At 29.4% G+C, this 21,602-nt stretch overlaps 1 protein-coding gene across 7 annotated transcripts; it reads left to right on the top strand.

Moving 5' to 3' along the window:
- Positions 1-14,540: 14,540 nt before the first annotated feature.
- LOC100818276 (adenine phosphoribosyltransferase 5) lies at positions 14,541-18,689 on the top strand. 7 transcript variants are annotated; one of them, XM_041008825.1, is made up of 7 exons: positions 14,541-14,861; positions 14,987-15,097; positions 15,972-16,064; positions 16,801-16,950; positions 17,565-17,623; positions 17,708-17,744; positions 18,376-18,689. In XM_041008825.1, exons 1-7 carry the CDS (start codon positions 14,762-14,764, stop codon positions 18,456-18,458), a joined length of 633 nt encoding a protein of 210 aa, XP_040864759.1. In that variant the 5' UTR covers positions 14,541-14,761; the 3' UTR covers positions 18,459-18,689. The 7 variants fall into 7 exon arrangements, with proteins under 7 accessions (XP_040864759.1, XP_003544612.1, XP_040864760.1 ...); XM_003544564.4 differs by having other exon boundaries at positions 14,647-14,861; positions 16,801-16,917; positions 18,387-18,689; XM_041008826.1 differs by having other exon boundaries at positions 14,647-14,861; positions 16,801-16,917.
- The last annotated feature ends 2,913 nt before the right edge of the window (positions 18,690-21,602 follow it).

Here is a 21,602-nt window from a genome sequence, read left to right as displayed (position 1 = left end):
TAAGCTATGATTTTTCCTCACTTAAGCTAGGACGACATCCAGGTTGAAAACACCATTTGTCATCTGTCCCGCTTAAGTGAAACAAATTTGCAAAACCTTAAAAACCTCGAATGACTACCAAACCAATCCCAATTCGAATTCTACATCAACACATCATGTAAATATCATTCTACTTCCAAAAACAACATTCCAAGTGATGAATATTCAAGCATAACACTGAATCAAACTAAAGTTTCCCTTACCCTATGAATTTGACCCAAAATCATGAAGAAAAAGCTATGAGAGGAGACTTGATGATCTAAGAGTGATATTTACCCAAATCTTGCTGAATATCCCACTAGTATACACCTAGGCCAATACCAAAACAAGCTTTAATCAAGTCTTCATCTAAAAATCAAGATTTGAGGTAAAAACACATCATATATTTTTATATAGGGTGAAGAAACTGAACAAGGAGAGGAAGATGAGAGGGAAAAAAAAGGCTTACCACTCCTACATGCAATCAATAAAGTCTAGTATATGAGAGAAAAGGGTCTCCAATGGTGTAGTTAGCTCTAGGTTGAAGAGGTGTCTTGCATATGATGGAGAAATGAAGAAAATGAGAGGAAAGTAAAGCCTCTTACGTTTTAAGCTTTTCGGGAAGAATTTAAATATTTACTATTTGTCCCTATTCTCTCTCTAACTACACCCCTCCCCCTTACTACAACTAAAACTCACTTACAAGACCCAACACTCTCGCAACCCACAATCAAAGCCCAACCATTCATGAAATGCTATCAATATCACTATTGCACATAACAAAAATCATACAATTTTAATTAATTATCATAAAAATTAACAGTTTAAATTCAATTCCCTTTACATTAATTATTAATCAAATACTTAATCACAAAATTAAGAAAATCATAACGTTACATAATTTAAATGAAATATATATATATATATATATATATATATATAAAATATCTGTCAAAAAATTAACAAATAAAGAAATATAATCGACTTTTTTGTTATCAAAGATGAATATTTATTATATAATAAAACTTTTATAATTGAAGGAAAATTGAAAAAAAAAAGTAACCAATGTGAATTAACTATTAATTTGATATGTTTTTAAAATTTAAATTTATGAACTGTAAATTTACGGATTTAAACTTTTTTAGTAATAACATTTAGATATTTATGATTAGCAAGAGTATTTAGAAAAATAATAAAATAAGAAAATGTTATTATATAAATATCGTAATACATTGAAATAAAAAGTATATCCATCTCTATCCTCTATGTACGTATATACTTCTACAAAAATGGGAAGTTGGGCCTAGGAGTACCCACCATTTTTGTTAGTACATTGAGCATAACATGCGAAATTCCAATTTTATTTTTTTTAAGTCCAATACGGATTGTCATAAGTGGTTCATAGGATTTTTTTAATTTTTTCAAAAATATAATTTACGAATTAATTTAAAATTAATAGTTCAAATAAGAATTGAACCTACAATTTTCACATTATTAACACAATACTCTAACCAACTAAACTAATAGATTAATTATGTTACAAAATAATTAATGTCACTATATATGACACTAAAATTTTTAATGTATATTTAATGTACATGTAAATTTACATAATAAATTTTGTGATAATTAATTTTTATCTAATATTTAATTTATTTACATATATAAATTATAAATAAAAATCATAGGTTTAATAAAAATTTATATATGTACAAAAAAATACCAAATTTTTTTAATTATCAATTGTTGTAATAAACATCTAAATACATCATTCAATTAAATACCATATTTATTTAATTTTCAATCATTGTAATAAACATCCAAATACATTATTCAATTAAATATGAAATTTTTTAACTATTAATTACGATAATAAATATTTAAATACAACATTCAGTTAAATATCAAAATTTTTTAAGTATCAAAATTTGTAAAGAAATTAAATATATAAAAAATTATAAAAAAAATTAATTTTTAAAAAAGTTCAAAACATACGGATTGACAATTCGTATGAACCATACAGATTATTAATCCTTATGTTTTGAATTTTTTTAATATGCACCTCTTCTTCTCTGGCGACGAAAACTATCAAACTTCACCATATATCCGTAAACAACGCACATACACCATCGACGAAAATAAATACTCACAAATAGATGCTAACGAAAACAAGTTACACTAAGAAAGTGCGGTTTTACGAAAAATAAAAAAGTTAATCTACTATTTATAACTAAAAATACCCATAAGAGCATTTTGGATATTTTAGAAAAATACTAGATGTACCAACGATGTCCTATGGAGTTCCCCTAGTCCCACCTCTATAAAAGCGCATGTGTGCACATTCTTCACAATAACATAGCAAAGGCATTGTAGACATGGAAATTGTTTCCTGCGCCTTTTTAAGTTTAAGAAAAACCTATTGCACCCTTTTAAGTTTACGGAATACCTGATCCAAAATGTAACATGACAATTGCTTCCAGCACCTTCATAATTACTTTCTGCACCTTTTAAGCGTACAATACATCTAATCGGAAATGTAACATCACATTCTTGATTAACCTTTCTGAAATATAATTTTACATTATGCATTAGGTCAGGAAGCAATTACTTATGCACATTCATTATACAGCCCAGAGAGGAACCAATCTTGATAGTGTGTGAGATCAATAAAAAGATGCTCATGAAGAGATATTTACAAAGAAAGAAGGCATGGTTAAATAAAAGAGACAAATATGTCCATCCATGTCCATGGATCCCTATATACAAAAATCTAAACACCTTTTTAATGGCCTAATATGCTATATAGCATGAAATGGGGGGCTTGAAGGGGAAGGTTCACATGGGCACATAAAGTGGTCAACTTGAACAATCACATGTGGGTCTAGGAAAATCTTGGCATTACTTTAAAGAAATATCTTTGATTTGTTGGAAAGATCTTATTTGTCCTCAACGAGGAAAAATGGATCTTGAACTGAATTAAATTAGCACTTCTTTAGAAAGGCTCTTGAATTTATGAATTTGAACCTAGGTGGGATAGCCATTATATCCTAGCTAGCATATAGCATACGTCCACAATGTGTCCTTTTCTACCACACAATGTGCATTCCTTTCCACTGCCGGAATTTTCGATTCATGATTTCTACCAATTAAATTGCTTGGCAGCTTGTACGATTATGTTAGACTTGTCGAAGAGTCACCTTCTCTGCAATATCAAAAGCTATCAAGGATCGTCAAATACCATACCAACATATCGAAAATCAAACACAAAAGTAGAAAGAATTTTCTGCATTCAGTGAAAAATGTACAAGTGTAAAGGGGGTTCACCAACAAGTTAACTACAAGCTTCCAATAACCAATTATAGTTAAACTACTTAATTTGATTCACGAGATTGACACTTAAGGTGTTGTGAAATGAAATCGAAGCAACATCTACACAAAATTCCTAACTTCTCTAAAGAAGATAGCTATAACTCTATTTGGATCAACTAACCACTATTGACTCAAACCTCAAGCAAAAGCAAGCGTATATAGAGAGTTTGCTTATGTGTGTGTAGAGAGAGAGAGAGTTTGGCTGTGTGTGTGTGTTCATTTACTGAAAATACTCTCGGCTTGGTTGCAAGTTTCAGAAAATGAGATTCTTTGTAGAGTTTAATTTCCAGCCATTAATTGTGTAAAGTTTTTTTTATATATATTGTAAAACAATTTGAAATTACAGTGAAAGAAAATTTCAAAAAAGGTGATCAATAAAGTTCTGTAATAAAGATTAATCACCGGAAAAATAATGAATATTTTATACCAAAAACATAATTAAAAATAAGTAATTTGAAATTATTATATCTATGATTTTCTTTTTAAATACTACCTCTTTTTCTTTTTAAGTTTCGTTGAAGGTTTTAATAAGAAGTATTAATTTTTTTTGTTTCTCATAAAATCGTTATGAAATTCCTATTTTATCCTTTTTCATTTATTCTCTACAATAAATGCATATCAAATTTTTTTATTTATTTCCACTTTCGTGATAAATATGTACAACAACAACAACAACAACGCCTTATCCCACTAGGTGGGGTCGGCTACATGGATCAACTTCCGCCATAATGTTCTATCAAGTACCATACTTCTATCCAAACCATTAATTTCAAGATCCTTTTTGATAACCTCTCTTATAGTCTTTTTGGGTCTTCCTCTGCCTCGAATTGTTTGTCTTCTCTCCATCTGGTCTACTCTCCTCACTACAGAGTCTACCGGTCTTCTCTCTACATGCCCAAACCACCTAAGTCTATTTTCCACCATCTTCTCTACAATAGGCGCTACTCCAACCCTCTCTCTAATAGCTTCGTTTCTAATTTTATCCTGTCGAGTCTTACCACACATCCACCGCAACATCCTCATCTCCACTACACCTACTTTATTCTCATGTTGGCTCTTGACCGCCCAACATTCTGTTCCGTACAAAATCGCCGGTCTTACCGCAGTCCGATAAAACTTTCCCTTTAGCTTGATCGGTACCTTTGCATCACATAACACTCCCGATGTTTTTCTCCATTTCATCCATCCTGCTTGAATGCGATGATTCACATCCCCTTCAATTTCCCCATCATCCTGTATTACAGACCCAAGATATTTAAACCGTGTGACTTGAGGGATAATATGGTCTCCTATTTTCACCTCTGAGTTAGAAACCTTCCTTCTTTTGTTGAACTTACATTCCATATACTCCGATTTGCTTCTGCTTAGGCGAAAGCCATGTGTTTCTAGAGCTCGTCTCCAAGTTTCCAACCTCTCATTCAACTCCTCCCTCGACTCTCCAAGGAGGACTATGTCATCTGCAAAAAGCATGCATCTCGGCGCTATCTCTTGGATTTGTTCCGTGAGGACATCCAGAATTAAGGTAAAAAGGTAGGGGCTAAGGGTTGACCCTTGATGTAAACCAATTGTGATGGGAAAATCGTCTGACTCTCCACCCTATGTCCTAACACTAGTCGATACCCTATCATACATATCTTGGATAGCTCGAATATATGCAACCCTAACCCCTTTCTTCTCTAGAGCTTTCCACAAAATCTCTCTAGGCACTCTATCATACGCTTTCTCCAAGTCAATAAAAATCAAGTGCAAGTCTTGTTGGGCCATGCGATATTGCTCCATCACCCGCCGTAATAAATAAATCGCTTCCATGGTCGACCTTCCCGGCATGAAACCAAATTGATTCTCAGTAACTTGAGTCTCCTTTCTTAATCTCCGTTCGATCACTCTTTCCCATAATTTCATGGTATGACTCATGAGCTTGATTCCCCTATAATTTGCACAATTTTGTATATCCCCCTTGTTCTTATAGATTGGCACTAACGTGCTTCTCCTCCATTCCTCCGGCATGCGTTTTGACCTCATAATTTGGTTAAAGAGTTCGGTGAGCCACTCAAGACCTCTATCTCCAAGAGTTTTCCACACTTCAATAGGTATGTTGTCTGGCCCCACCGCCTTACCATTACTCATTCTTTTCAACGCTTCCTTTACTTCCTGTTTCTGAATCCGACGATAGTACTTATAGTTCCGGTCCTCTTCTCTTGTGTCTAGACTGCTAGAGTCATATCCATATCCATCATTAAATAAGTTGTGGAAATACGCCTTCCACCTTTCCTTGATATCTTTTTCATGCACTAAGACTTTGCCTTCTTCATCCTTAACACACTTTACTTGATCCAAATTTCTAGTCTTCCTCTCTCTACCCTTAGCAAGCCTATATATAGATCTTTCTCCGTCCCTGGTTCCTAGAGCTTGGTATAGTCCGTCAAAAGCTTGGGCTCTTGCCTCACTCACCGCCTTTTTGGTTTCATTTCTAGCTATCTTATACTTATCCCAAGTTTCAGAATTTCTACACCTAGACCACTCCTTGAAACACTCCTTTTTTACTCTAACTTTGCTCTGAACATTTTCATTCCACCACCACGATTCTTTACCCCTAGGTCCAAAACCTCTAGATTCACCCAACGTCTCTTTAGCCACTTTAATAATCTCTTGGGACATCTTGTTCCACATATCATTTGCACTTCCTTGTGATTGTCCACACAAACCCTCCCATATCTTTTGTTGGAAGATTCCTTGTTTCTCACCCTTCAAGTGCCACCATTTGATCCTTGGTGCTAGCAGAGGACTTCTTCTCTTTGCCCTATCTCTAATTCTTACATCCATAACCAAAACTCTATGTTGGGTAGTCAAGCTCTCTCCCGGGATAACTTTACAGTTCAAACAATACTTCCTATCAGACTTCCTGATAAGGAAGAAATCTATATGAGAATATGTCCCTCCACTTTTGTAAGTGATAAGATGTTCCTCTCTTTTCTTAAACCATGTATTGGCTATAGAAAGATCCAAAGCCTCCGAAAACTCCAAGATGGATTTACCCTCCCCATTCATCTCCCCTAGGCCAAAACCCCCATGCACCCCCTCAAAACCTCTAGCCACGCTACCTACATGTCCATTGAGATCCCCTCCTAGGAAAACTTTCTCTCCTTGGGGTATATCCAGAAGTACCCCTTCTAGATCCTCCCAAAATTTTACCTTAAAGTGTTCTGCTAACCCAACCTGAGGTGTGTACCCACTAATAACATTAAAGGTGTCCTGTCCCACTACCAATTTTAAGACTATGATACGATCTCCTACTCTTCTTACATCCACGACATCCTTCTTCCACTCCTTGTCCACAATAATCCCTACCCCATTTCTTGATCTGATTTTTCCCGTATACCACAGCTTAAATCCCGAGTTGTCTAATTCTTTCGCTTTTTCACCTGTCCACTTAGTTTCTTGTAGGCACATAAAATTGATCTTCCTCCTCACCATAACATCCACTATTTCCACTTAGTTACATGATAAATATGTAAATTGAATAAAAATGTAATTAAATGGCAATATAAAAATATTTTCGAGAGGTAAATTTATAAGTTATACATTCAAGGAATTTTTGTTTGACTTAATTTAAAAAATATTATATTATTATTTTGTTTTGTAGTTTAGTTTACAAAAAAGAAGTGTATTTCTTAACTTTAATACATTTAAAATCTATTGAGTTGTAATGATAAGCTTACGTAAAAAAATGACAAGTTTGATTTAAGAGAATATTATATTTATTTTTATAAAATTATAAAATTGTTAGTTTAGTTTTTAAAAATTATAAAAAAAATGATAAATTTGTAGTGATTTTAGTATTTAACTATATGTAAAAAATAAAAGAGCAAAAGAAAAAAGGGCAGTCATTTTCAGTAAAAGTGCAAATATGGAGTTATAAATTTTCACATTATTTCAACTAAAAACAGCGAGAGATATAGTTAGCAACAAAACAGTTAATGGATGATTGGAGGGTGTGGGGGACTGGGGTTTGGGCGCGATAATGAGGTAAAATGAGTAGGAAGTTAAGTAAATAAAAAAGATGCTAAATGTCAATTTAGGACATTTTTAGATGATGATGAGTATGTCTAGCTTCTCTACTAATTGCAGGATAAACAAGTTGATTTTTGCAATTTCTAATAATGTTGTGCCTATATTTAATCTCTCTCATTAGAAGTGTGTTACTTTGTCAACTTAATTGGATTTGTTCTTTTATTCTTTCCTCCATAATTTTTTGGGCATTCCAAGTCCTTTATTGTATCTTGACCCTTCTTGTACTTTTATGACACCTAAAAACTCTAAAACCTTTGTTGAAATGTGAAAGTAAACCTATTTAACTTCAAGTTAAATGTATTTCCTCCGCTTAATTTAAAATAATCCATATGTTGTTATGATAGAAAATTGTTGTCATATTTTAAAGTTTTTTTAAAAAAGTAAAATTGCATCGGAGAAGCCAAAAGAGAATACTCATGGAACACGTCAATGGCAATGAAGCTTTATGAGATACCAATGATCATTTTGACAACATTTTCATGATAAGGGATTAAATTAACATTTTTACATATAAGGATCGAATTAAAATTAAAAAACGTACATATGAGGGATGAAAATATATTAGGATAACTTTCATAACTATTATACTATTTTTATAAATTAATATAAGAAGTAATTTTTATTAATTTAGCCGTTAAATTATATCTATATATTATTAAGATTATTTATGTTAAATTTTATCTAAATTAAACAATAAATAATTAAATTATCTATATTTTAATATATTTTAAAATATTTATATTATATTGATTTCAATTTATATGAACAAAGTAATAAATAATTTTGAATTAATATAAAATTTGGATATGTAATTTATGTGAAATGAATTTTGAATCTAATTACAAGTTTTAAAAAAATATTTTACAGTTAAAATTTATAGAATAATTATTAATATTTATTATAATTTTTAATATTATACATATCATTGATGTACAGTGTATTTTAAAAAAGTATGTCACATTCTTTGTATTCTCCTGGCCTCCCCCTGATTGATGAAGTACAAAGTGCTGAGTCTCCTCGCCAGATTACATCTAACGTACAATTTCTTTATCGAATAAGATCATTAGATTCCAGTCTTTTTCCTTTTTCTAGAACACCCAAAATGTCAAGTTCGCCCATGAGCAGCGGAAAAAAAAAGCAGGTTAAATAATAATAGGTTTATATTATGTAATAAATTATCAAATTATAATAACAGATTTTTTTAATCAATATTTATATTTTAAATTTTATCTTTTAAAAATATATTTCACTTTTAAAAGAAAATTTAAAAACTTAAATTTTTAACTTAATTGGTAAATTTTATTTAACCAATCTCGAGTACAATTTGTTTTATTAAACAAATATTTATTTGAATTCTTACAAGTAATTATCGCATATTTGTGTATACAGTTGGAATATGTCATATAAAGGATACTATAATCTTAGAGATGTGATAGGAAGTGTAAAGGTCGTAATGACTTGAATATAATGGACATCATCCCTTATCTTCTTATTTGTATACAACTCAACTCAATTAATGATGACTGTCTGTTTTCTTACTCCCGAAACAAGAAAAATGTATGTATTGAATGAAACATGTATATATCTTTGTTGCACATGGTTACTTTTAGTTGGAGATAAATATGTATTCGAAGATTCAATTTATTATATTATCAATTTTAGTAAAGAATAATTTTTTATTATATTATTATATTTATTGTTTTATTAAATTGTTAATTTGATAAATCTTTAATTAAAATTAGAGACTTATCATCATTATAAAAATTATGAGAGATTATGATAATGAGAAACAAGTTCTTTATAATTTTAATCTAAATTGTTTTTTATCGTAAGATTATTGTGAATAAAACATCAATAATCCGAATAGATCAATACATATGTAATGGTCTTCATTGAATAAAGATTAATAGATCTCATTTATTAAATTGCATATATAGATGATATATATGTGGATGTCATCATTGAATTGACTCATTCCTAAAAGTTAATATTACCTTGATATGTCAATAGAAAGTTCTCAAGAAGAAATATAATAATTTCCTTTGATATGAGATTATCATAATATTAACAAGTTATTTGTTATATTTTAATTTCAGACACCTAGTGTTTTAGGGTACTAGTTGAATGAATATTGAATAGTTTCTTAGGTCATTCATTGATCAAATGTGTTAGCTTATTAGAATTTGACAATAATACTATACTCTAGAGTTAACCTTGAACTATAAATGATGGAAGAAAATGTTATATTATTCTTTTATTGGTTCTTGAAAAGTAAAAGATGTTACTTCATACCATCCGGACGTTAAGGAGTGTTGTTAGATGCTTACCTTGATTAGTAAATTAATTATGATTAATTTACTATTATCCGTTTAGTATTGAACATATGAGGTCACATACAAATGAGTGTTATAATCTTTGCAAAACAAAATAATTTATTTGATAATTAAATTAGAGAATTTAATCTAACCAAATAAATATTTTAGTGGAATATTATTATATTTTTTGCTAGCACCAAGAATATAATTAATACTACAAAGGGAGTATTATTTTATAAATGTGAAAGTTGTCCATAAAATAAGAATAATATTCTATTGTTACATAATAGGATCAGATCATGTGATCATGCGACTAATTATGAATTATCTTTGTCTTATATTAGAATGCTTCTTAAAATAAAAGATATGAGATAGTTTTTATTTTTGATAAAGATAAAGAGGTATGAAATTATTTTAAATAAAAGCTTTGCTATTTTCTTTGAAAAAATGCCCAAATCTATATCTTAGATTATAGCGTCTACCTCATGCAAAGTGCACCAGACACAAACTAAAAAAGTTTAAGTCTAGTTTTGGATCTGAAGGATAGAAAGAGGATTTGATCTTTAGAGTTCCACTAATCAAAGAGTTGATAACATAGATTGGTCTTAGTGTGAATACATATAAAGTCTTCACACTATTAAAGAAAAATTTTGTTTATTTAAGAACGCACATTCGGATACACAAACCTATTTTTTCTCTATTTATTATTGTTGTATATTTTTGAATGCAAGATAGATCATAAGTTCCGGCTCCAAGTGTTGGGAACACTTCTATATAACTCAATTGGTATAAGAGCCACAAGTCATTTGTGTTTAAATTTGTACTATGAAATGTGTTTTTCTTCTAAAAGTGAATATGTTTTTACTCAGTGTCATCAAACATATTGCAATTATTGTGAAAAGTATGTGTTTTATTGAATTTGAAACATACCGAAATACATAGTCATTATATTAGATTATTAGATCTGCGATATCTCTTGTTTTTTGGGAAGAAAGTCAGATAAAAAAATAAAGCATTGTGTGTGTGCTCTTTTTTTGTTACAAAATCTTTTATTGAATTCATTGTGAATAATAAAAAATGTGTTTTATTAAATTGTATTACAATTGATGCAGAATTGTTTTTTGAAATCAAAATTTTAAATGCACACATTGTGATATAAGCTTGTTGAAATATCTTGGACTTGATTTGTTAAATCTAAGACTTATATTCAATTGCTGAATTATGCTTAATTAGGTCCGTATATTTAACACGTGAATCAAGATTCTAATATATACTTTAGATTATTACTATTATATTATATCTTATATAATGGTGATTACAATGAAAGAAATGGCATATCTTATCATCGTGTGATATTGGATTTGTTGTACATATAAAGTATTGATATATATATATATATATATATATATATATATATATGTTTATTATATATTGGATATATAGTAGATTAATTTTTTTTTTCACATATTGAAAGGTTATACAAATATAGATTAAATATGTGAATTATAAGATGTTAAGGTAATCTTTATTAGATGTAACATGTTTTCACTAGCTTTGAAGATCAAAACTATTATCTTCAACATTGTTATATAAATTGATGGCTTTGATATAATTGAGTATATCAAATATTAAAATAATGAAAAACACATCCGATTCAATGTTAATGAGTTCATTTTAAGTAAAAATATATTTTGTATAATTTATAAAATGATTAGACTTGACACTTTTTATTGTGAAGTTGTTCACAAAGTATATATTTATATATTGTGATATATTTGTCTAGATGTTTAGAAATTTTGAAATTAATATCTCATGTTTTTTAAAATGAATATTTATTAAATATCTAGGGAGATATTTAAATTGATCTATAATTCGTTGTTGGTATTGATTTGTGAAATATCATATATACTGATATGTGCCAATTTTGATTGGTGATTTTTTTTCATGATTGTTATTATATTATATGATTGTAGTATGTGGAGATATATTATAATATAATTTATAGGATTGCATCAAAATTTTAATTATTATGATAAAAGTCAATAATATATGATATTATGTCCACAATATGATATATCCATCTGACTATACACTTTTGCATAAAGATATTTGACTTATTGATTAAATTATTATATTATATTGATAATATATGCAAATTTTTTATTATATCATTATATACATATAAAATATATCATATATATTATATGATTGCAATATATAAAGATATATTGTAGTATATAATTTATAAGATTGTGCCCAGATCTTGATTATTGTGATAAAAGCTAATGATATGTGACATTATATATCCTTATTGTTGTCCCTGTATGGAGATATTTGATTTATTGATTAGAAAAAAAAAATATTTTATTTTTAATATGCTAATAGTTGGCAAATAGAAATAAAAAAGGATTTTCTTTTAGATTTAACTATGTTAATAGTTGAGAGGCAGAAACAAAAATGGATTTTGTTTTTAAATTTAAATATGCTAAAAGTTGGCAGATAAAAAAATAATAATTTTGTTTTAATTTTAAATATGTTAATAGCTAATCGGTAGGAACAAAAATGAATTTTGCTTTTAAATTTAGACATTAGATAGAATCAAGACAGAATGTATCATGCATCTTTTCCATATGGTTAGAAAAAGAAGTTTTTTACGTGTGTTATAAGACGAGCCTTCGTTAAAAACACACAATTACCTATTCTCTTGTTAAGCACAAAAAAATTTAAGTTTTTTTTTTCTTTGTTGCGCTTGTCAAAGAAGTTGACAAAAAAGTTAATTATATTCCTTTTTTTCTTTGTTGGGCTTATCAAAGAAGTTGATAATAAAAGTTAATTATATCCCAAACAATTAACATAGAAATAAGATTTCAAATTAAAATGATTTAATTCAAGTTGTATCTTGTCAATGACTATAAAAATCTTATTTTAGAAGCAAAATTTTATTTTTCCATATGTTGTTTATCGTCTTTATAGAAATACATATGATGATATGTGTTTTATTATAAGGTGATATATTATCCAATTTGTTATATATATTAAATTGTTTAATGACCGGGAACGAATCAGAATATCAAGAAACTTGTGGTTTTGAAAATAATTGTAACATATGATGCAAACTATTTTGATTTGATTTATTACAAGGAACAATTTGACTAACAAAAGACTTGTAATTTGAAAAATAAATTAGAGCATATAACGAAAATTATTTATATTACAAGGAACGACCAAACAACCACAAGACTTGTAGCTTAAAATAAAAATATGTGATGCAAGTTATTTATTTAATTAATAATAAGGAATGACATGAAAACCAACAATCAAGAGACTTATAATTAATTAATATAACATGAGATGTGGATTTTGAAATTATTTTTTATACTAAACATCTTGGGGAGTATTAGATTTAATTTGTAGATACCAATAAGATTGATATAACAATCAGGTGCTTATTTGGTATGATTATTTTTCAAAGTGTATATGATACATTATGTCTTAGAACAATATATGTGATATATTTTGGCTTATAATATATTTGAGAAACGACTTGACAATCAAGTGACTTATTAATAGTTTTAAGGAATTTTCCACGAAAAAAAATATTAAAACAAAATAGATTAAATCCAATTAGGACAATTAGTATATTAGTTAAGAATTGTTCTTATGCATAAGATCGTTAATATGCTAATTGATTATGAAAATCAAGTTACCTATAATTAATATCAATGATGATATGTGACTAAATAATTTTTTTTAACTATTTTACACTATTAATTATTACCATTAGATTTAATTACTGTTTAGTTAAAATTATCATCTATATTAAATTTATTGAATTTTTTAGTGATAATTTAAAAGTTACATTAGCAATAATTTTTTATTTGATTGATAGTTTGAAATTTTTAACACTACCAAGTACCAATAGAAATTAAATTTTTTTTAATTAAATTATAGAAATTTTAAAGACAAATAATTATTTCACATAAGATGAGATGGTAGTAAGTGCAAAACTACATTCATATTCATATATATCAATCAATATTTGTCGTGGCCGACGTGTCAGTCATGAGTCCCCTGTATTTGGGTTTCATGCACGTGGACTGGCCTGCCACAAAGGCCGCACGTCACAGCGCGTGATTCAAATTGTGCAACAAGTCATAACACATGTATGTTGAGATCAAAATATATATCATAGGACAGTATGATAAATATTCTTATACATTTTACGTGCTGAGCTAAATTAATACTTTATTATTAGTTCTAGTTAGCTATTAAATTAAAGATTTTTTTTGTTTGATTAAACCAAAGTAGCACAGAAACAAATAAAAAATGTTTGTGACAGCTCTATCACTTCAAAGCTTTTTTACTTACTATGAAACACTTTTTTTTTCTTCTTATATATATTTAAATCTAGAGGGAGCAATCCTATAACAAGTGTACGAGTGTTACATAAAAGTATGAAAATAAGAACAAAATTTTAACCTTTTGAGAGATGAAAATTAAAGATTTTTTTTTTCACAAGAAGTAAAATTAAAACTCACTCAGGACTAAAATATATGTTTAAACTAAATTTTAATTATTATTTTTTGGCACCAAATATGATAGCTTATCCTCTAAATGTGTCCCGGATTTCAGAGGAGCAGAATAAAAATCCTTTTGGCACCCACCAACCATCTTTTTTATTAATGGTTTTGACTTTGCTTTAATTTAGTGAAGGCATTTTCAGTTTACAAAAGTGAACGAAAACGACAAAAGCATCGTATGATACACATGCTCAAAATTCGCGTCCTCGTACCACTCCCACAACCTTGATTAGTTGTCTTTTAAATGTGTTCTAGGTGTTGTTGGCTCAACCTCAAACAAAGTTTGTAGCCCCACACATCAACCTCAAAGTCCTTAATATTAACACGACAAAACACATAATAATAGTAGTTTCTTGCAATTACTTGCATAAAAAATTGTTCTGGTAACACTTTTCTCACACACAGAACATGTTTGTCCTAGAAAATGGTGCGAAGAAGAAGGGGGAAGACCCAAGGCTTCAAGCAATCTCCCAAGCCATCAGAGTGGTGCCTCACTTCCCCAAACAAGGTTTTAATTTCATCATGACAATACTATACTACTACTACTACTAATAATAATAATAATGGTGATGATGCTTTCTTATTAGTTATTTCTTAAATTATATTGTTGTTATTAAATTAAATGAACAACAGGAATAATGTTTCAAGACATAACAACATTGCTGTTGGATCACAGCGCGTTTAAAGACGTGGTTGACATTTTTGTTGATCGTTACAGAGACATGGATATTTCTGTTGTTGCCGGTAATCTACTCTACTTTTCTTCAACTTTCTCTGCATGTACGACCCTTTTAGAAGTTAGAACCATATTTTCATCTTTAATTCTCTTAACAATTTTTTCTTTTATTGAAACATGAGTAGATGTTAGTACTACTGTGTTATGAACTTTTTTACGAGAAAGATGAAGTAATTTTTTTGGGTAATTTATGTTCTGCATCAGCCATGTTCTTCTATTTTAATTTCTAAAGGGTTTGTCTTTGGCCTTTTTTTAACATAATTGATATATCAATTCTTTTTTGTCTCCGTTCTCACATGTAACTGCATGTATGTTGAAACATGTAAGGGGAATGAGTTTTTTTTTCCCCTTTCTTCCTTTAAACCTTATGTTGGGTAAAAACTGAGAGTAACTTTCTTCTGGTAAAACTTGAAAGGTACCCTTTGGTAACAGTTACAAAAACTCAGATAAGGTAGCAAAGTTTTAAAAAACGGTCTGCGACAGCAATTTTGGCTTTAACGTCATGGTTTTTGGGGTCTTAATGACATGGCTGCAATTGTGACTACATCAACGTATTTGTCTATAATTTTCCATAATGTCAAGAATTGCGATGAACACATTTAAAACCTTGCATGATAAGTCATTTTAACTTTTTAAGCAAAAGATGCATCCATTGAATCTATGACCTGTATACCTTTCATGATGGGACACTAAAGTTAACCACTCAGATGGCACTACTAAATTATGTTAAGATTGTGTTTTGGCAAATCAATTTGCACTTGCATTTGCATCCCTGTGAAGCTGTTCAATATCTTAATAGTGATGACCTCCTCACTTAGGAGCTAGTTTTTATTGGCTTTTATTGGTTTACATGCTTATACAATTGGGTTGGTTTATATGAAGGAGTTGAAGCCAGGGGATTCATTTTTGGTTCCTCAATTGCGTTAGGCATTGGTGCCAAGTTTGTTCCTTTATGCAAACCTGGAAAGCTACCAGGTATATCTGTGTTGTGTTGAATATTAATTGAGATCTACACTACTATTAATCTTAATCTGTTTTAAGTTAAAACTAGAATATACCAAACTTTGGCCAAAAGAAAAGAAGCTGAATGAAGATCATTTTCAGTTGAATGGAAAGGTCTATTCTGAGTGGAAAGGCCTTGTCATAGTCATATACTTTGGTTGTTCATTATTTATTTAGGTGCTGTTTTACTGTTAGTGTTTGTGGGTTACTAGTTCGTCCAAACTCAATTGACTCCAAAGTTTACATTTTTTGTTCAGAGAGGAAGTACCTAATTAAGTTCCCTAGTGCCATATATGTATTTAATTATCCTTTTAATTGGAATAGATGTTTGTGGCTGCACTGTTGCTTAACTTGACTTTTTAATGGTGTTCTTGATCTTCATTGAGCAATCTTATCAACATATCTACTGTTTGTTAATCAAAATTTTCTAAATTCTAATCTTGCTTAGCCATGCTTGCATTCTACTTATGACAACAGGATATAAAATGAAGTTACTTACTTTGAAATAGTTTACTTATCAAAAAATTTTTTTGGTAAATATTTGATCATGTAAGTAGAAAGTTACTCTTGGGTCCAATAGCTATTCACACAAATGCATCAAAAAGAGCTGAGGCCCTTTTAGCAGTGTCTATCAATTTAAACTACTTGTTCCTGTGCATTAATTTGGTCCTCACATTCATGCCTAAACTCTGACTTGCTTCATGTTTAGGTGAAGTAATTTCAGAAAAATATGTTCTAGAATATGGAACTGATTGCTTGGAGATGCATGTTGGCGCTGTCCAACACAATGAACGGGTCATAATTATCGATGATTTGGTGGCTACAGGTGGAACTCTGTCAGCAGCAATTATACTTCTAGGTGATCTGCAAATGCATGCTTTATTGTTGAGATAACTGTTTTGTTCTATATTCCTTTTTCCAGAAAAATTCTCTTCTAAAGTGAATTTGTTTCTGCGGTGAGCAAATAAAGATGTATTCAGCCTTAATTTCTTATGAATTAAGATTATGATGCACTTTAAATTAATGGGTTGATACATGCTTGCTCACTTTGTGTTTGGGATAACTACGAAAATTATAATCAATTATTGTTATAACTGATTATAATTAGATTAATTTTTTGTTTGAATAAGTGTGCTGAAAAGTGTTTTGAAGCTAATTAATTTCATTTGGATGCAACAAGAAAATCAACTTTTATGTGGTAAAAGAGCATGTAAACAGCTGAAGGAGGAAAAAAACTGTTGAAAAATAGTAATAAACTACAAATTTTCAGATTCATAAAATTAGCTTATTTTTTCAGACAAAAAGCTTTTTTTTTTTCTTTCTAAATTTAAGCTAAGATTCCCAAACAAGCTAAAGATTTCAAACAGCTTTTTTTTTATAACAAAAACAGCTGAACTCAGTAAAGGAGCCTTTTCTATTTGCGTGTATGTTGTCCCTAAAATGCTTTAAGGCTCTTTTCAACTTATTTTGTAGAACGTGCTGATGCTGAAGTAGTGGAGTGTGCTTGTGTGATTGGTCTCTCTGATCTCAAGGTAATGGCTAATTAAATTAATTATTGCTTTTGTAAGTTATATTTTGCTAGCTAATCTTAGAGATTTCCATCATGTTATTGGCAGTCCAAGTTCTTCACCAAAAATAATAAAACAGATAAAGGTGAAAATCACACTTTCTTTCTTATTTTAGTTTGTAATTTTTTTTTGGTATATTTAATTAGTTAAAATAAACTGATAATATTGTTTGCCATTCCTACTAGATTGAGTTGTATGATCATGATTCATGAAAGGCCAATTTATATCCTTGTTAGTTAATTTTTTTTTTCTAATTTTGCAAGTCCAATATATTTTTTCTCCCGAAGAATTATCTCTTCATAGAGCTCACACTAGGTAGGCCCAAACTGTTGGTGCTATGTTATCAATTTACGATTATACTTTGCTCTTTTACCTATCATTTTAAGCGAGTGAATGAAGAGTCCTTGTCATTTATATTTGATAAAACTACTATATGATATACTCCCTCTCTAGCTCAAGCTAATTTTGTTGTATGGCTTGAAACTATATAATAAATATCCATACCAATGTGCCATAGTTGCTATATGCAAATTTCTGTTTCCAAATTGTGAAGCTACCATCATATATAGGTTCTGTTAGGATTCCCTACAAGGATTTTGCAGGAGCAAGTTTGCATTGTTCCATGTTGTAATAACTTTTGGATGATATCGCACAATGTTAAGTAACATTATTTTCGATTTTCTTTTTTCAAATCATGGAAATGAAATAAATCATAGCCTTCTTTCAGGTACGCAGCAAACTTAATGGAAAGCCACTTTATATCCTTGTGGAGCCACGTCAAGTAGAAAATGGTTTTTGAGGTTGAAATTCAAATTGTACACTACACATGAAGAAATGGTTGCATATAAATGACCCTTTGGAGAACTCTACAATTGTATTTTGTTTGGAGTCTCACAATGAGAACACTCAAGATTTCAAACATCCTTACCCAATGGAGGCACCATTTTGCTAATTTAGAGACATTTTAATATGTCGTGTGAGTATATATATATATATAAGATTATACTTCTTTTTGGGGTGTTTCCCATTACAGTCTCCCTAAGAGAATTATGTTCAACATAGTAAAACACATTAAATATGAACATCTTTTATATGTTGTGTTTGTGTTTAGTTGAGATTATGAAAATAAAAAAATAAGAATAAAAAAAATATCTGAATTAAAGTAAAATTTAAATAGTACGAGATTTATATGATAAATATAATTTTTTCTCAATTTTTTCCCTCCCCTCAACCAAACACCATGCATGAAAGAGACTTAACCTCATTTGCTGCCATAGGTTAATTTGGAAAGGCCTCCTGAAAATCTCACCTTTTCTTTTTATCATTTTGATCTTTTGTCCTCTTTTTATACAATTACTATGTATTTTAATGACTTGTAGAAGTGTGCCCACGGTTAATCGTGCATATAAGATTTCTAAATGTACTTCTGCAGATATTTTATGCACATGTAATTAGTTTGAATTTTTTCTTAAACTGGTGCACGAATTTTATGCTTAATGAAGACACAATAATCTCAGACACAAAAAGAAAAAGTGAAGGCAAAGAAAGGTCATTTCCTTCACCGGCGGATGGATCTTATTTGTTGTGGGGCAATTGTGCCACCAGATTTTTTTTTTTTTTTTTAATTTGCTAATGTATATAAAAAATAATTTTGCCCCTATAAAAAATTATATATCATTTTCATTGAATTTTTTAACTCAAACGCCCAAATAAATATATATAAGACATTCAATATAAAAATTCATGCTCTTAATCCAATTCTCATTATTATTACAGTAACACAAAACAAAAAACACACACCACACACACTATATAGAGCACATTATTTTAATTAACATCCCAACAATAATTCAATAATTATTTAGATAAAAATTATTTAAATATATCTTTAAAAAAATGAAAAGATAGATTGAATTATTTTAATATATTAGATCGTTTTATTTTTTAAAAGATATTAGTAAAATAATATATTAAATTGGATAAAAAAATAAAAATAAAAAATAAAGAAAGATTGATTAAACAAATCTTAAAAAATATAATTTTAAATTACATACAAGACTTATATAAGAATATATAGTTATTTTTCCTAGAATTATACAAATAAATCGTCTTTCTTAGCATTAGTGAGTTGCTCGAGGATTAAGAAGAAGAAAGAAAATGAAAAAATTCTATTAAAGTAAAGATAACGAAGAATTCAAATTATTTACTTTAAGAGATGAGTAAAATACTATCTTTTCAAAATTTCCATGCTATAATTCTTTTAGGAGCAGTTTTTATTTATTGTATTTTTGATATAAAGAAATCAAGATTAATGATATTTTAGTGTTAGTTATTTTAATGAAGGACGTTACCTTTCAAACACTAAATTAACATTGACAATGAAAAAATATACAATATTCTTAAAGTATGAAAATGCATAGAGAACAATTATAATTTATAGAAACTTAAGAATTTTAGATTTTTTTATCATGATATTATATATTAATTTTGTAATACCTTATGAGTTTTTGGTAAAAAAATTCAGAATGTATAAGAATAATTTACATTTTCATTTCACATATATTTAAAAGGACAAGAGTTATAAATTTTGAATTGATAGTTGAAGGGAGAAGTTGTGGTTTTCAAATCCTCTAATAAAACTACAAATTTCCGTCACGATCGGCTACCAATATAAGGACTTGTTTTTGAAGAAGTATCATCTGTTGTGACATGTCCAATTCAAGGGCATGCCTTGTAATACTCTCTTTATGTGTTTTCTCGATCTAATATTGTCGATGAACAAATCTGCTAAGATCATTGTTTAGTTAATTTGAACTGCCGAGAGGAAGAACATCATGCAAAATACATGTGAAGATCCATAACCTACCTCAGCGTTCACATTTTTTATTTACTGCATCACCCAATTCCTTCTACAATTCAAATTGGGAACTACTGATAAATTGACTTGTTTAACGAGAACTTTCACTTTGGATTTTGCTTCTAGATCTTCATACAGTTGAAAATAATTTCTAGCTGCTCTACAAAAATTCAAGGCTTATGTTGAAGTATAAGTGTGAGGTGAAGCCCCACATTGAATAAAAGTGAAAAAGTTGAGCATGATATAAGTGAGAAGAATATCAAATTTTAGGTTAAAGTGTGGTGTCAAGTTTCCTTACGTGCCTGTTCATGGCTCATTGGTGTAAATCTCCCCAATAACCTCTAACAATTTTCATGTACATTGAACTAAAATATAAGTTAATTTACAAATAAATGGATGGATGTTTATACTTTTGTTGCAAGAAAATCCTTTGCAGCTACTTCTAGATTTAATCTAACTATACGGTTTTCCATGTCAGTAATTTTGCAGAGACTAGCCTTCGTTGTATGGTTGAAGGAACCCTGTTCAATTTATTGCAATGCCCTAATGGAGGGACTAACCAATAAGGCCCCTCGGCAAGGTCAAAAGAGCAAGCATGAGATTAATTTGGAACCTTAGAATTAGACATTTTTTGGGTTTGCACCATAACTAATAGTTGGATACTAATTCTTGGACTGCTAACAGTTTTTTCAATACACGTGGTCAATAATTCAACTCTTATTAATATGCTTAAGAGATCCAGTTAGCCACCAACTAATATGTCAGACTTTGTTGGTCCCCAGGATTAGACATGTCACTTCCTCTTAAAGTTCTTCCATCACTTTCAAAGATTCCATTTTCATTTCAATATTTCTTATTTAAAACATAGTTGACAGATCTCTCATTTACCTTATGCCTAGGAATGCCTTCCAAGAAGCAAACTCATCAATTGTTCTATTGGATTTGTCATATCTTCCTCTATTGTTAGATCATCTGTCCCAACTTAGAATTCTCATGCTGACCAACATTTGATGTTCCTAGTTCAGATGGCTCATGTGCAGTATCATTACCATAATCTGGTCGAACTGACAGCAAGCAATGATAAGC

Source organism: Glycine max, chromosome 14 (genome assembly GCF_000004515.6).
Source record: "Glycine max cultivar Williams 82 chromosome 14, Glycine_max_v4.0, whole genome shotgun sequence".
In the NCBI taxonomy this organism is placed as follows: domain Eukaryota; kingdom Viridiplantae; phylum Streptophyta; class Magnoliopsida; order Fabales; family Fabaceae; genus Glycine; species Glycine max.
Note: the sequence above shows the minus strand (reverse complement) of the source record. Positions and strands in the feature narration are given on the sequence as shown.

Bases quoted from the DNA above. Each gene is read 5' to 3' on its own strand.
- LOC100818276 (XM_041008825.1), top strand. From the start codon at position 14,762: ATGTTTGTCCTAGAAAATGGTGCGAAGAAGAAGGGGGAAGACCCAAGG. The intron at 14,862-14,986 runs GTTTTAATTTCA...AATGAACAACAG, and splicing joins GCCTCACTTCCCCAAACAAG to GAATAATGTTTCAAGACATA. The intron at 15,098-15,971 runs GTAATCTACTCT...GTTTATATGAAG, and splicing joins GGATATTTCTGTTGTTGCCG to GAGTTGAAGCCAGGGGATTC.